The 17487-nt window shown below is 35.9% G+C and overlaps 1 protein-coding gene across 4 annotated transcripts in view; it reads left to right on the forward strand.

Annotated features, from left to right (window-relative positions):
- The window catches only part of SSBP2 (single stranded DNA binding protein 2), a 167846-nt gene that overhangs the window by 129828 nt on the left and 20531 nt on the right, over positions 1–17487 (forward strand). For 2 of the 4 annotated variants that reach the window (XM_088522104.1, XM_088522105.1), the window contains 5 exons: positions 2463–2522; positions 5881–5947; positions 6144–6214; positions 10160–10251; positions 16444–16492. In XM_088522104.1, the coding sequence (XP_088378230.1) occupies positions 2463–2522; positions 5881–5947; positions 6144–6214; positions 10160–10251; positions 16444–16492 (339 nt within the window). The remainder of the gene's footprint in view (positions 1–2462; positions 2523–5880; positions 5948–6143; positions 6215–10159; positions 10252–16443; positions 16493–17487) is intronic. The other 2 variants (XM_088522102.1, XM_088522103.1) reach the window with 1 other exon arrangement.

The following is a 17487-nucleotide window of genomic DNA, read 5'->3' on the forward strand; positions in this document are numbered from 1 at the left end:
AGGGATTCTAATTGTTAGATATTGGGAAAATTTTGAAAAGTAAAATTGTGATTTTTGTTTGAACAACCTCTTGCTCTGGGTAATGGAAAAGGGAATCTGTTTCAGAACATTGCACCCCTTTATTCTCTGCAGTATTGGATATGAAAAGCATTTTTTATATACTTTTGTTGCTATTCAAAAGTATGTTAAGATCACTTTTAGGATTGTTATAAAATGAATAGATTGATGAACTCATTGGGAGAAAGGGGGACATAATTAGATTAAAGGTGATAAAATATTTCCATCTTGCTTGAAAGAGGGTTGAAAGAGTAAATGTTCCATCAATAATGCACTAATGTATTACTAGTACTATGTAATTGTATTACTAGTACTATGTAATGTGATACTGTGTTAAAATGCGCTTGGCTTGACAGACATTACCCTGCTATTTTTATTAGAGGTACAAGTATAAATAAATGTAAGGTCTTGTTTGCTGAATGTAGTAAACCAAATACACAGTATCCACTAGTGTGTGCTGCACTCCATACAATGCAGTTGACTGACCTTTAAGGAAACTATTTTCTACTTTCCTCCTACTTTTACTTTTTCATGAGCATCTTTGTTTACAGCCTTTGCCACATACACAACTCTCTTTTTTTTGCTCTTTCTTATAATAGAATCTTAACTTCATAGATATGCCCTTATGGATAGACAACATGAAAAAAACCTCCTCCTTTTCTAACACATAATTTCAAATGAACTGTTTACCTACACAGTCTTTTCATAAATGTCACTTAACATTTCTGATTTGTAAAACCTCTGTATTTTAAGTTTTACTTAAAGTCTTACTTTCTAGTGTCTATTTAGAGCATGTGTTTCTATGGCAGATTATTATTAAAAGTTTTGTCTGATTCTGAGAAATGGCAGTTAATTTTTTTCTGCAGATCACACAAAAAGAAAGATTATTAATTATTAGTAAAATGATTATAACTAACTGTGTTACTAATTATTACTAATAACCCTTACATGTCTTACTAATAATGATCATCACTGGCATTTTAGCTTAAAACACAAATACAATTGACAGCCCAAATATGCCGTTCATTCCTGAAAGGATAATGTTAACCACGGAGTTTTAATGAGCTGCCTGTGGCCATTAGCTCTAGCAGGCCACATGGTTTCCAAAAAAATTTCACAAAAGAAATAGTCATATTTCTTTTCCAAGAGGCCCCAAAGACTGGATTTGTTCAATAGCTTGTTTCTGAGAAGATATTGTGTTTGGGAAGTTCCATGGGAACATCCTTTCTATTTCTCACTTCTCCTATGACTCCTTGGGCAGTGTCATGAGCAGAAGTGAGCTTCTGTTTTAGTGCCTTATAATGTAAACACAGGAGAGAAGATGCTTTAGTAGGAGGTTTGAGAGGAAACCTCATGGAAGGAAAGAGTTTTTTTTTTTTTTTTCCCTTCTACTCTTATAAAAACCTTAAAAGTCCTTTTTTTTTTTAAAAAAAATCTGTGTTCACAGTCAAAGCATACTTTTAGCTCCTCATTTTCTTCTGGAGTTATAGGTACATTTGCTTGCCAAAATAATCCTCTTCATCATCTGTCTAGTCAGATGTTTGTGCCTTTTCTTCCTATGGATCTCAAACTTGCCACTAATCTCCCTGCTTTTTAGATCTCTAGATTGTTGTCACTCTTGGAGGTGGAACAAGTAAAAATTTAAAATTTATTTGCTGATTCGTTTATTTCTGATCTTAAAATAAGGGTCTGACCTTGTTTTTACGCTACAATGAACTAGTATAGTATAGGCATAGTATAGGCGAACACAAATAGTGCATCATAGAGATCAGAATGGGATGACGGAATTGAGGAGATGCTTGACTTTGAGAGAGAGAAAGAATTTTACTGAGCATGGAGCGTGAGTGTGAAGGGGTGAGAGGGATACAACGTTCAGTTAATACAGCTCATATAAACCACCAAAGTTATAGATATTTATGACATAAACTTGAAATGTTTGTTTTCACAGGTCAAATCTTGTACTTTTACTACATGAATATGAAAAAGTGAAGGGGAAATATTCACTAATTATTATGCTGTTATTTACTTCTTGACCCTTCCAAGAACAATTTTCTTTCATATTCCAGAGTTCTTTACTGTTAATCCAGTGAAAGGATTAGATGTGTGATTTTTATTATCTGAATAGTTTATTATTCTTCATAGATCACACATTAATTTGTTTATATTCTGCTTTCACAACTGCTGCAGCAAAAAATTAAATAATGTATCTTCATAGCTACATTCAATAAGCATCTTTAAATGTATTTAGTTCTGCTAAATACTGCAAAATAATGCATTTGGCACTTTGTGGAAATATGTAAGCTGGAATCCTGAGATGTGAGCATGACACAAGCCATATGCCCAGTGACTCAATACAGCTTTTACAGGCTAATTTGAAATATTCAGGAATGTTTCTTTTTTTATAGCCTTTCATGTCCCCTCGGTACCCTGGAGGTCCAAGGCCACCTTTAAGAATACCCAATCAGGTAAGATCGTGTATCTTATGAGCATTTGTGTCCCAGGGACGTGGGCAGTTTTGAGAACAAGGGATATTCTCTTGTTGGCTCTAGCGTACATTTTTCTCTCACATACAGAACTCGCTTAGTTTCTCTCCACCCTATTTCATCTAACCATTAAGTGTGTATTTTCATACAGTGCATGATAGATACCCCCTTCCACTCCCAGCTCATGCTTATGCCTAATTGGTACCTCAGACTTTATTGTGCATTAGGGAGAATATTGCTTCCTTGTGCACAGCTCTGCTAAGCTCAGACGGCTGATGCTCGGTCCTGTGAGAAGATGGTATAAAGTCTGCATAGTTGCTATGTTCTGCAAACTTCCCTAACCACATCAAGCAGTTAATTCTGAGAGTTCTTTTACTGATTTCTGCGTAAAATGCATCACTCTCTCCTATTCCTTCTTAGATGTGTAAAGTATTTTTGCTTCACAGTTATGGAGATCATCAGTGAGGTACAGCTATCTTAAAGCACACGGGTGCCTCTTACAGGCACTCTGAGGAGTTTGTGAAAGCGTCAAATTCCCAGTTTCTCTCATCTCCATCAAAGGACATGCATACTTGTGTAACAAGAATGAGTAATGAGCTGCTGCTCGTCAGCAGAGACCTTTATTGGCCCATCTGTGAAATGAGGATTCTGGAAGCAGATAACATTTGTATTTTTAAGTTCTGAACTCCTTAAGTATAGATAGAGGAGGAGAAAGCAGTTGTCAGCAGATGAAAAGTTAGAGATAAGCAGACAGAAAAATATCAGCTGAACTCTGAAAAAGAAACTGGGTCATTTATAAGATTGGAAAATGTTGATAGGATAGTGGAATCCATTTTGTGTGTGTGTGTGTGTGTGCAATTTAGCCTTCCAGAACTACCTTTCTTGTTGTAGCAGCTTGATGAGGAGATTCCTCTGCTCTAACTTCAGGTGTGACTTTTTTATGCATGTATATGTATATACACATGTATGTTATGACGCAATGTCAATAAACTGATCTTGAGCACTGCACATTGTTACCAGAAAGTTGAAGCTTTATATATATGTATTTATGTGTGTTTATATATGTGTGTGTATATATGTACATTTTAAGTAGCTAGAAACTTCAGGCTGCAAGACTTTTATCAAATATTCTCACTGATGTTAAAGAGCAGGTTGAGTTATATACTACATAGCTACTTTTGCAAAAGGGAAAAGGATAACATAATTAATATTCTTGAAATGATCATCAAGGGACAATATAAGAGTGTGATTTAATTAGTGCCTTATTTAAATATTTCTTATAGATGTATTGTAACTCTGTACAAAACACCTTCCTCCTTTTTTTTTCTCTCCTTTCAATAGTATGTTTGCGAAAAACACACCAGCATTTTGCTTTTACTTGTTCTTTTATGTCTTTTTCTGTTTTTCTGAATTCTGTAAATACTGGCAGGTAAAACTGGATGTGGTGCCTGCAGTTTTAGTTTCAAAAGTTTTGTTTGAACATTACATTATTTCCAGTTTAGAGCTGCAGCTCTTGTGATTCATTTACATTATGTTGCATTTATGAATTACTGCTTTTGGCAATGCTGACTGTAAGTTACAGTATATAAGGGCCGTATGTGAAAGTAATAAACTATTGTAATGCAGCTTCAAGGCTGAAGCTTTGATTACATGAAAGTCAGTAAAAATCACGGTTAAAATTCCCATTGTAACTATAATTCTATCCGTCAATAAGTTGCAGCAGGGACTGTATTTCGAGGAAAGGCAAGGAAGTGTAACGCAGAGCCTTGCACTCCGTGTAGGGATACGTGAGCTGGGTGTAGGCTTGTTAGCAGGGAAGGTCAGCAAATGCTGGGTGACACGCTGGTGTGCCTGAGATGCCGCTTGTACATGAACATCTCATCCTGCAAGAGCCTCTGGTCTGAGCAGTGCATTGTGCTATGCAGATATGCACCCAGATAGCCTGAAAAGTGGTGGGTTAGGTTGGAAAGGAACTGCAGGCCCTTATGTAACTATCCATACTGGGGTTACTGCCTGAATTGTGTGCTCAGGCAGTGTACTTGGAGCAGCTCCATCCTCCTCTTCCTTATTTTCCACCTAGCATCTCTGACAGAAGTGACCAATTCTGCCTAGCTAGGATTTGACATTTCTCTGTATAATTCACATGTTGTTCTTGCATATCATCCTGACTTTAAGAGGCTGAAGTAAGTGTAAAACTCTGATTTGAATGATGTAATCTCAGATTATGTATAAGTCTTAAAACAGAGTGCCTTTTGATTAGGTGTTAAATGAGGTAACAATGTGTATCTTAGTTTTGAATTTCATAGCTCTTGTGAACATAAACCTTAAAATATGTGTAGGTAAGTTCCCCTTTGAGGGTGTCCCTGGCTACCTCAGTATTTCCAAGTCAAGAATACCTGCCACTTTCCTTCAGTGAGCAACACCTATATTGCCTGAGCATATCACGTCCATCATATCAGATTTATTCACTGCAGATATTTTTTTCCTGAAAATACATCGCTGTTTTGAAATATTAAATAGCACTTTGTGGGCTGATCACTAAGATCTACCAGCAAAGATCTATTTATAACAACATTTTCCTAGCTGACTAAACCTTAGGTAAGAGGCTAGAGAAATTAGCCTTAAACCTAAACCACTTACTGTAAACGCAATGGGCAGAGAAAAATTTGAGGAGTTAAAATAATAGGTTTGCTTTGGACCAGAGAGGATAGAACAACACAACGTATCTCCATGCTTGAAGGCAACATTTAGGAGTGAGCTTTGCGACTCTTCCATCTTCTGTAGATGGATAAATGTCTTATCTCAGTGTCAATGCCTTTACAACAGTAAAGCAGAGTGAAAGCTAAAATATCCGCCACATCACAGTCCTGCTGTACCTTACCCTCCACATGCTGCACACTTGGCTCAGTTATGGCTTGCTCGCAGGACAGGTCATAGCCTCCACATTGCAGCCTCTTAAAGAAAGGTGTTAGAATGATGACTAAGAGGGAAAACTCAATAAAAAATTAAATTTAGGATAAATTTCCAGGTAACTGCAAAATAGGTAGTGTTTGGAAGTTAGAAAATAGTAAGGTAAAATGAAGGAAGAACTTGGGCAAGGGGGGAATATTAGGCAAGGAATATTTCTGGAAATTTATTTATCCCTAATTCCATGCAAGCCATGCAAGTCTGTGTGTGTAAAACCATAGTCAGAATCCTAGTCATTTAGAAGAGCTAATTCTTACCTATTACTCTTCACTTAGAAGAATCATCTCAGAATTAAAAACAGGATAAGTGTATTTGGTTCTAACATAAGTTAGAGTGGCTTTTCTCCTTTTAAAACAATTTTCTGTGCCTGCAGGCACTTGGAGGTGTCCCAGGAAGTCAGCCATTATTGCCTAGTGGGATGGACCCGACACGGCAGCAAGGTAAAGTACATTTATAGAATAATTATATTGAAAGCTCAAACCTACCATGATCTCAGACTTTAGTCTTTCTATGTTTAAAAGTTTACCACAGTTTTCTAAGCTCTTCATTAAACTAAGAAAGAGTGATTTGTTAAAGCTTTTTCCGAAGATGCTTCTAAATTACATGGTTGTTCAGAATACTTGATTTTTGTTTCAGGGCATCCAAACATGGGTGGTCCAATGCAGAGAATGACTCCTCCAAGAGGAATGGTTCCTTTAGGACCGCAGGTACCTTCCACAGATTTATATCCATTTATTTTGACAGGATCTATCACTATAGTGTTTTTGGAGCTGAAGACTTAGTGTGCTAGAAACTGCTTGTCTTACTCCATTTTAAAATAAATTGTATTTCTTTTAAAAAAGTTAATTCTGAGTTGCAGTTCTATAGAATCTCAAATTCAAAAAATCAGTTATTTTAATTAACAGTTAAAATTAAAAGTTGCTTACTTCAGAAAAGTTATCTTTGTGCCACAGCCTGTGTATGTTGTAATTAAAAGCTAAAATTTTTAAAGGAACACAGGGATTAAGGAGATATTTTCTTTTCCTCCCAGTCTAATTAATGTAACTGTAATGTAAGGTAACTAAAAGGGAAAAATCCATCTCATAATACAACTAAATTAGTCAAACCTCTTGTAGCAAAAAAATTCCCCAAAATTCCTGCCAAGATTTTTCTTCATCTACTGGAATTCTGGTGAGTGCTAGAGATCTTTTGTTGTAAAACTTGAAGTTCATGCTGCCATTTTTCCTTCTTATCAATCATAAGTATATCTTATAATCATAAAACTCCTGTTTTCAAGGAGTGAAGCAACCTTGAAATGCACAAATCAGCTTTACCCCCTAGTGCTGATCTGTTTGTAGCTGTGTATGGGGTTTTTTCTTTGAAAGTGTAAAAATATCAATGGATATATCAGTGTTGCTGTTTAATAATAAATTAAGATTAAAAAGCAAATTAACACTGATGTATACCTGAAAAAATGAATCCAAAGACTTTTCTTTTGTTAATTCTCTCCATGAAATACTACTTTGGTGGTGTTTTTACAGGTCTGGCAGGTATTTTGTTCTCCAATGTGCTCATTGTGCCCACATTTAAATTTTTGTTTCCTCATTTCAGATAATTTCTCTAGTGTCTTCTTTGTTCCTTAGAATAGCAACTGAATTTTAAATGATTAAATAGATTTAATCTATTATCTCTATATCTGTTCATAACTGCCTTTGCAGTCTTGGGTCTTCTTGATAGAAACTAATTGTGCAGTTCTACACAACATCTGTTGTGTGACCAACAAACTGTTATTAAATACATTTGTTAGTTTTTCTGTAGGATTGAAGTATATTTACCACTTGCCTTTTGGAGGTAGGAAGCAAAGCTTTGCCGTGCTGCCATATGAGGTTGAGCTGATACTTTATGCAGCACCATTAGTCACACAGCAGGCAAATCTCATGCCAGTTTTTACAAGGATGATTTTTTCCATTTTTGCTGTCTCTTAAAATCCTAGGGTTTTTTTGGTAAGATTTTTCTTTCTTTTGCTGTACACCATCTTAAGATGGGGAAAAATACAGCCAATCTACCACAGATTTAAGTTCCCAAATCAATCTTTTCTATAGATGAATCACCATCTATCCTTCTACCTTGCTGTTAGGAAGTTTTTTGAAAGCTTTTGAAAAGAAAAACCCACTAAAGTGATAAGATTTTTCACGCTTATTTTCAGATCCTTGTAGCTGTTAAGCGGGAAGCCCTGCTGCCTTACTGCCTAAGCAGAAAAAAAAAAAAAAAAAAAGGAAACTCTTAATATGTGGATACACAAAGAATTATGTGAAATGCAGCATGTGTTTGTTTGCTTCTCAGCTGATACAAACCTCTACCAGTGGGAACTTTCAATGCCCATATGATATGTCTGTACTATATACTTACAGCAATAAAGATCAGGACAGTAAGCAATTTTTTTCATTATAAAGCCATACCTTATGTAGTGTGACTGAAGTCTCCCCAAAATAGAAGAGTTACTCTTTTTTTCCTTGTTTTTGGAGGGGGGGCAGGCTGTACTTTTTCAAACTAAGCAATATGAAGCAAAAAAAAAAAAAAAAAGGCAGTATAGAGTCATAAATGAGTCTGTCAACACTTCCAAAGGATGTGTTTCAGTCTTTTTCAAGCAGCAGTTACGCCAGCTGAACAGACTGCTGTCTCAGATCTGTGCCTGGCTATTGATTCCTCATCTCTCATATTAGCTGGTGAACTAATGTATTATAGTCAAAAATAACTAGGTTATCTTAAATATTTAAAAAATAAATATTGATTGATCTGGCTGATTTTGGCCACCAGGTTTTAGTTGACACTCTTACAAACAACTCAACCACGAGATAAGCAATGGCAATGTTGACTACAATTAAATAACCGTAAGGAGCAATTAGGGCAATAACCTGTGCAGGGAGCATAGCTGCAACTGTGTGTCAATGATTGTAATGAAAATGCTCTTACTTTAGGAGCAAGAAGCTTTTCCAGCCCTGCAGGATTTGGTAAAGAACTTTAACCGCACAAATGAACTAAAATTAAGAGAGGAGACATCTGACAGATCAAATAAGGAGAAAAGTTTAGCCCTCCAAATCAAGATTAAAAATAAAAAAGGAAAAAAAATCCTAGTCTATTACAATAAGTCTGTGTTCTCTTCCAGATCTAATAGTGGTGGCACCGAACCTGTGATTGTGCCCAGTTGCTTTTTGCTACCCACAACTAACTGTTTTGCAGTTATGAACTAGGAGTTGTTAGTGTGAGCATCCTCTAATCCACATCAGGCAAAATTATCTAGAGTAACTCAGGCTAAGTGCTTTGAGTTAATCTGACTTTTGCCAGAGTGTGCACATCAATCAGTTTGCTGGCTGTACAAGAAAAGGCAAAAATGAGTAGTGGTTGATGGCCAGCAACTATTGACTGCTGTGATCTTCAGGTGATACTGTTGGAGTTGGCAGAGGACATCTGTTTGTAGCCTTTGCACCTCTTTTTGCAAACAAGCTAACTACGAGACACTTTGAGGACTATCTACCAAAGAACCTTGTCCCATGGTTCTGGATCAGCTGTAGAGCTAGGTAAATGTTATGGCTTGCATCACTTGATGTATATGCAGCAGCAGACCAAAGCTCATGATCCCGTTTCTCCCAGAGGTTCATGGCTTCATATTACCGTGTGCTTGGGAATCTCACCAGTATAGAGAAAACCCATAAATTTGAGTCATATAGTTTATGTAGTTGATAGCTTGGATATATAGTTTGTAGGATAACTGTTACAGTTATCCTAAGCAGCAATGGCTTAGAACTTTAAGTAAATAACTTGCTTGCCCTCTTTCCAAGTGCTCAGTTGTTCATTTTGGAGCGCATTCATTCTCTAATTATGCCTCTGGAACATCAGAAAAAAATGTAGCAGGATTAACACAAATTACAGTGTGAATTAATGTCATGAGATGAGGCAGATTATTCAGCTTGTGTTCATTTAAATAAAAAAAAGATAATTTCTCTTTTTTTGGAAATAGTAAAATTTCTAGGCTTTTCTCATAAAATCATGAAAGCATGAGTTCTGGTCATATAGACCTTGGGCAATTCATTTATTGGCATTGTTAAGACCTTCAATACCATGTTAAATAATTTTCATACTAATTGCCTTAAAGTGATGAGGATTGGTTCATTAGAAGCAATATTTAGTAGTTATTTTATATGTTATAAAGGTGTTATCATATATTGTAATTTCACAGAGCCATTTATTGGTGGCTTATGGTTGGTTTGTTAATAACATCTAATTTAAAATATTTTAAATAATTTGAATTTCATAATCTTGAAATCTCAGAGAAGTCCACATTTCTGATTTTGAATGAGCTTCCCTGATATCAAAGTTGGATACATATAAAACCTGCCCCACAGTGGCCATTGATTTGACCTTTGTATATGTAAGTAACTCCTCCTGAAATAATAGACTTTTTAAGCATTCTTAGCATGTTCCTATTGTTTGAGTAGAACATATAATTCTTTTTCCTTGGGGATAACAATATTGCTTTTTAAAGTCAAGAATGGAAACTCCTGAAACAATTAATTACATTGGCCTATCCATTCAGCACTTACGTAGGGATATCATTAACCTACTGTCCTTTCTTTCCCCCTCCTCTTTGGTTTTGTTTTTTTGTTTTGTGGTAGTCTGACCCTTGGTTATCATTGCAGAACTATGGAGGTGCAATGAGACCCCCACTGAATGCTTTAGGTGGCCCGGGGATGCCTGGAATGAACATGTAAGCACAATAAAATCTTCTAATCTTAGAAAATCCATTATTTCATTGCAGAAGTAACATTTGTGATGGATAAGATAAGGGAGGGTATGTTTTGGCTGGTAAAGTTGTCCTTGGTTTTTTTTTTTTGGCTAATAACTGCAATTAAAAAGAGGTAAACCTACAGTTTTGTTCTTCTGCATGCATTTCTTACAGGCTCCTTTGCTTTCCCTACAAGTTTGTACAAATACTGAGGTTCTTCTACAGGTCAAAGTTCAAATATTGGGAATATTTTAAAGCTATAGTCACCAATATTCGTTTGTGTATAGTCTTCTAGATGATGTTGTTTACATTTATTCTCTTGTTTTGTCAATCAAATATTTTGCAATGAGTGGTAGAAGTATGCTTCCTTTCTGCAAGATAATTTGTCGCTGCAGTGTATTATTGTTTTTTCTCCTGTAGACAACCCAACCCTTCCAAGCACATAGAAAATTTCAGATGTAAAGTTACCATATCTGAAGTAGAGTAGATTTAAGCTCAAGGTTTTAATGTAACAAACGGCCTAAAATGAGGAATCTGCTGCATGCCCCCCCCCCTTTTTTTTTTTTCATCCTTCAGGGGCTCAAAAGTGTTTCTATGATTAGCAAGCCTTGAAGAAAAAAATCAAAGTATTCATGTATCTTGACCCTACCTCCATGTAAATTATTTCTGTGCTTCTTAACCAGCATTTTGCAACTTGGATAATAGAAGGCAGCATGACGATCAGGGTAGCAAGATGCTAAAATGTTATTACTGTCTAAAGCAGAGAACAATTTTGTTTCTTACTCTTTTTATACCTTAGCTTTTAAAGAATGAGTTTGCACTCATTTTTTTTACAAACTTGTTATCATAGATAACTGTTTTATTTTTATAGGAAGTGTAAGCAATAGATGATAATTTTCATTTAAATAAAGACACCAACCTGAAGCAGTTAAAGAGGTATTGAGTTAGATAAAACTTTCAGAAAAAAAAATCTAATCCAGCATATCCTTAATTTCTTCTGATTTCCAGACATACCTTGAATTCTTGAAGCAAATATAATAAAATCTAAAGTTGGGTGTTACTCTATCATAGACATCATATATTGGACTCAAGACAATTCTAGAAATCTTCCCAAGAGCAGGCATTTCTTCTTTTAAATAAAATTGATGTAGAGAACATATTCAGATATTTGAAATTCAGTGCAAGTATAATATAAGCAGCACGTAGATTTCCTTAGAAGGAGATATAATGATGAGAAAACATAACATTCTAAAACACAGTGTTCTGGATTCAGGATAGGTAAGATATTTTGAGGACATTTATCCACATAAGTGAGAATTTACATATGAAAGCTAAGAAAACAGCTTTTTGGATATATATATTTTAGTAAAAAAAAAAAAAAGCTGTTCATCTTCCAGAAAGCAGAGAGGAATGTGCTTATGGGTTGGAATAGTAATATTTCCACACTGCAACCTTAGATAAGCACATTACACCTGTGCTTAGTAAACGTATATAGATGGTGTTTTTTTACTTCAGTGATGTGGGAAGAGTGTTTTCCTTTGAATTTCTGTGTTTTGCTGAAGTGGGTGTCCTGAACTGCAATCTCTTGCTTGAGGAATCGGTGAGCTTTGATACAGGGTATGACTTCTTCTAGAGAGCCACATGATGTAAAATAGTAATTGCCGGGTAGTTCACCAGAGCTATCTGCATCTCTGTCCAGCATATGCTGCGCTCCTTTACCTTTCTTACAAACTCATCTTTACTCCAGTTCAGCTACAAGCAGGGACACAAAGCTGTTTCCTGGTTCTGAAGAAGGCTTCACACTGTCCCATGCCATATAATGCACTGTGAATGCTTAACTAGTACAAGAGCACTGTGCCATAGCATGTACGGAGCTGTGTTATGTGCCCTGTCACATATGTTTTCAGAACATATTTTTTTCTACTGTCAAACTGATTTCTTTTTTCCTCTGATATATAAAGTAGCATATACTCATCAAAAGAAGAATAAAGGTTTAATGGTGCTTTGGCAGCACAAGCCTTTTTCTTTTTAAACATCAGCTTGGCTTCTTGCTTTAAGTTAGTGCTGTCAATTTTGCATGAAATCTCATAGTAGTAAGTTCTCCCACTGTGAAATCCTGTTCAAAACTTGGTGTCTGGGCAGTTCCAACATTCAGAATGAGTCAGGGTGCACCTCAGAAAAGCACATGGGCAGTAGGAAGAAATGGGTCCGAATGTATTAGAATTCATTATGTTATCCCATGTAATTTATGTAACACAATACTAAGAAATACCAATGTAAGTCATTTACTGTACTTCCATTCCTATGGAAAACGATGAACTTCCATTTTGCATATATTATGTATCGTACATATTAATTTACATATGTCTTCACATAGACTTTTTTCTTCTTACATTTTCCTGTGTTGTACCCAATTATTTTTGAACTTTTGTAAAATAAAAATATGTGTGCTCTACAAAACCAGTTGCCATTTTGAAATTCTGCTGTTTCTCCTGGGAAGGCTCACAAGGAAGCAGTTTTGTTTAAGAGGAAAATATCTGCCAAATATCATTTTACATTTTTCTGGATGAAAAAATGTGCTTTATTGTCAAAAATGGCTACAACCAGACGGAAAGCTCATAGGCAGTTTTTCCAGTCTCAGAGCACATGCTCCTTAAATGTGTCATTTGTAAATAACTGCTTGTTCCACCCTAGCTAATATGTATCCAATCATTGTTTAAAAGCGTTGATATATATCCTGTGTCTTTTCAAAAATAACTTTATTTTAGCGCTAAGATTTTATGCTGATCTTTGGTGTAGCAGTTGTTAGTAAGATGTTATTTCCTCATGGAAAATGTCCTCTTTGGGGACAAAACAGTAAATTTCAGGGAGCTGTGTTAAATTTCACTGGCACTTTTTAATGGCCTGTGTGACCTGCTGTGTAAAGCACTAAGAATATCTCAGTCATGCCTAGAAAGAAAGAAAAAAAGAAAAGTAACTGTATTTTGACTTCCATTCACAAACTTGTTTCTGGATGTCTAATTTCCTGGTAGAATATTTTTGCCTGTTAGGAAAGTGAAATACATTATTTTATTTTTTCCAAATACTGGGATTAACAGTGTAGGACTTACTTAAAGGGTGGAATGCAGCTGTAGTTAGTTGTAGGAGTGGATTGTCTGCAAATTACTCTACTTGGAATTAGTGCGTTCATAGTAATGTTTTATGACTCTGTTGATGTGTCCAAAATAAACTTTTAATAAAAGGGAAAAAATATTGCTTGTATTGCTTTGGGAAAAAAAATGAGGATGGCTTTTTTTGTATGTGTATGCTTTAAAACCCAACAACATTCAGCTTTATAAACCATATGGCTTTCAAGCAGAATCTGCTGCAGAGTTTTCTAAGTCTATACTTAGAGCTGCCCATGACTTCCAGTAAATTTGCAAATTCCAACAGCTTTTTTGCTGAGGGGTGAGCTTCCTCTTAGGAGAGTCTGCAGTGCAGCCTGCAGGAAAAAACAGACTTTACGCCAGTTCAGCTCTAGCCACGGCTTGCATGCTTAACCAGAAGCACCATGAAGCCGACAGGAGTTTGGGTTGCAGTCTCCTCATGGACCCTGTCTGCTTTTCGATGTTGCAGTGGCTAAGCTTGGGAATCTGAGTTAGCTTTCTCATACCTCTATTTCCAGTAAGCTGCCTTACAGACACAGCATTATCTGGTTTGATGCTTTTTACCAGGTAGGTTTGTATTACTGAATATCACATAGACAGCTGCAGAGTTTGGGGTTGAAAAGAAGCTTCCAGTATTTTTATGTATCTTCTTGATTTCACAGCAGAAAGAAGAGGTGACAGGTCAAATATTGTACAGGACAGGAAAAAAAAAAAAAAACAAACACTCACACACACCAATGGTCTCACCTTTAAATTTCTAGCAGCAGAGCAATTGCTGAGTTTTTGTCCTGACCATCATCTCTGCAAAAATTACTTGTGCTTGGCCTTTTTTTGCTTGAGTCTGAGCGTCTTTTCCTGCTTTATCTCCCTCCTCTCCTACAGCTGAATAAGGCAGCTGCCATCCACTGTTCAAATCCTTCATGGAGATACCTTCCAACAAGTGTGTATCCCATGCAGAGCTATAGAAATGATAGGTTTTTGGCTTTCATGGAAGAACTATTTAAGCTGCCAAGGAACAGGTTTGGGGTTCACTCGAGAACGTTTGCCTCTTCCAACAGAGCAAGAGTTTTAGCAAAAAGACTCTTTCTCACATTTCTCTCTTTCCAACCCTCCAGAAATAATTTAGCAGCATAAATGAAATGCTTCATTGAATTTTCACTTTATTTCTTTCAGTTGATTGTTTTAGCCAAATTCGTTGTAGTTTTATCAATAATGTAATAAAAGATAAGAAAGATTCAATATTAAACCCTAAGGCAACATATCCACGTAGTAGTCTTTAGTTTCTCAAAACTCTGTATAGGAAGCTGCCTGGAGTCTTTAATAAAGTGTGCTTTTCTCCCAGTATTTAAATCACTCTGCCATGCTGGGGATGCAGTGGTGGGTAATGTAGCTTTGCTAAAGCCAATAAGGCCAAAATCCCATTTTAAAAGCAAAAGTTTTGTCATCTGCTCTGCCTCTACATTGTCAAGGCCTTCAAAAAGTGATTTCATCCTATTTATAAATAGCTAGGAATGCCTAATGCTACCAGGATTAATTATAGTTATTCATATGTTATGACTATGAACACTGAGATTTTTACCTTCCATATGGTTTAGTTGCCTCAAGACTGTTAAAAGAAGAAGCCCAGCCACCAAACTATTCTACTGAACTCAGTTAAAACTGAGAAAACTGAGATAACAGCCAGAGTTGTGAGAAAAGAAGCACTCTGTTGGGAAAGGAGTTTTTCCTCTTCCATTTGCTCCCTCTGCTTTTAGGATCTGTCTGATGTTTAGTCTGAGTTAGCTTTATCAAAGCTTTTCTTTTGCCTCTTCTTCTCCTGTCCCTGCTGCTAGGACACTGCTACTTAATCAAAAAGATCCCTTTTGGGCCAGGTGGAACCGAAGGAGGCTGGGCAGGTTTGAAAGCTCCATTTTGCTGGGTGTGCGGTCCATAACATGGGGCTGTGATTTCTGTGGAGATGACGTAGCTCTAGCCAAGCAGCAAACTATTCTTAGATGCCTATCTCAATGTCAGAAACTGTGTATAAAAAGGCATGTTTTGAATTTTTAGTGTATCAAATATGTAAACTTATATACAATTGCTATGCTCTTTAGGTCCAGATTGTAGCAACATGTTTTTTTCTAAAAATTGTTTAAATCAAAACATATACAAGGAACTAGCATTACCTTTATTAATGAAACCTTTTTCTGCCACAGGTGTACTAGATCTATAATCAATAAACATTTTTTGCAATCCTTCAGGAAGGTATTTTAATTATGTAAGCAAGAGTACAGTTTCTCTGACTGAAATTGCATTTAATATCTTTCTGCTTTGATCCGTGCTTTAAGCAGGCTTTTGCAAAACATGCCATATTTCCTCCAAATATTTTAATAAGTGCAAAGTGCAAAGGAAAACACTCCTCATAAGAAAAATTTTGGAACTTGTTTTTTCACGCTGTTTAAACCTCCTGTGCCACAGTGAAATGTCACATTTGTATAACATGGAATTAAGTTCTCCCTGGACAAGAGGAAAACACATAATAGGAGACAAATTTGCAGTGGCTTTCAAGTCATTCTACAGAGAACATGATAAGAGAAGGTCTGATGCTTCCTAAACCTTCACGTACTCTGAGACAAATGCAACAAAGGCCCTAAAAGGCTTCTGCAGACCTTTTGCTTGATCTGATACACTTCTAGCAGGTAGTGTCCTGAAAATACAGAAGTCCACAGAATGATTTAGGATCTGAGATGTCTTAAATATAAATGGCAGGGTTGTAAAAATAAATGTGATATCTTTAATTATCTTATGAACTATTAAATGAAGAAGCTAGTGCAACAACGATAATTTTATCATAATATTATGACTTGTGTAGTTACACTTTATGATCGGATTTTATTGCAATTAAAAAAAAAAAGAAGAAAGTTGTCTCCTAACTTACTTTGGTAATGGATTACTTTGAAGCATTTGCTTCCTCAGATTTTGTCAGAATTGGCAAGGGAGTTCTCTGTCCTGTTTTGTTTTTTAATTAAACTGTCATCTTCTGTTACAGGGGCCCAGGCGGGGGTAGACCTTGGCCAAACCCAACCAATGCCAATTCTGTAAGTAAATATTTATATGTATTAGATACTGTCTTTTATTCAAGGCGTTATTTTTCATCTGTGCACCAAAACACCAAAAAAAAAAAAATCCAGTTGTTCAACAAATAGCATAGGTGCAGTAAGGACCACATTTTAGCAGAAAATTAATTGACTGTTGTTTTCATACATACTAAGCTCTATCATTCTTCTGCATCTCTACAACATCTCCAAACTTCCTTAACAAAAAACTCATCCTGGATTGTAGTTAAGATATGTTGTTGCTTCCCTTGGTATAAGGCAAAAAGATAGGTCAATGGTATCTGACCTGTCAACTTTACAGAAATCACAGCTTGCAAAGATACTCCCTAATGTGTGCTCACATATTTTGCATAGACCAAATCACATTTGTTCTTGTTAACTAGGAAGCATTGAATCATAAAGCAAATTCTTATCAGGCATCAGACAGTTAGATGTGCTTTTAGTAAAAAAAAGTGCACTCTCTTCACTGTGTTCCAAAACAACAAAATGAGGTTGTTTAATAGCAGCTTAAAGAAAGAAGCAGTCTGTAAAGCGTATCACATGGACAGCATTGGCCACTTTTTCTTTAGAAAGCCCATAGGTAAAGTTTTCATTTTACTTCAGTGGACATAGATCATTAGTATTAAAATGTGTCCCTTTCTGGCATTTACGGTTGGATAAGATGGGTCTAGCTTGCCAGAGGATACGGGCTCTTTTTGTTCTCGGTTTTGATTTTTTATGTCTACTGAAGTCCAGTTAGGAAAAAAATGCTGAAAATCTTCCTTTTTATTCATTTCTCTGCTTTCTTTTCTGATCTGCTAAAATGGATAGATACTAGCATATTTTCAACTGATACTTGGAATGTTTTCATTCTGTGAAGTCAATTAAGAAGTCCAGTACTAGATACTTTTGTAAAAATTAGTTGTCTGATAGATTGTCTACAATCTTGTAAGATGATTTTCAACAAAATAGTTTTGCAGTCTATTGATTCAGTTTCT

Source organism: Tinamus guttatus, unplaced genomic scaffold, assembly GCF_059628265.1.
Source record: "Tinamus guttatus ecotype Peru unplaced genomic scaffold, ASM5962826v1 Tinamus_guttatus_pri_ptg000149l, whole genome shotgun sequence".
Classification (NCBI taxonomy): Eukaryota; Metazoa; Chordata; class Aves; order Tinamiformes; family Tinamidae; genus Tinamus; species Tinamus guttatus.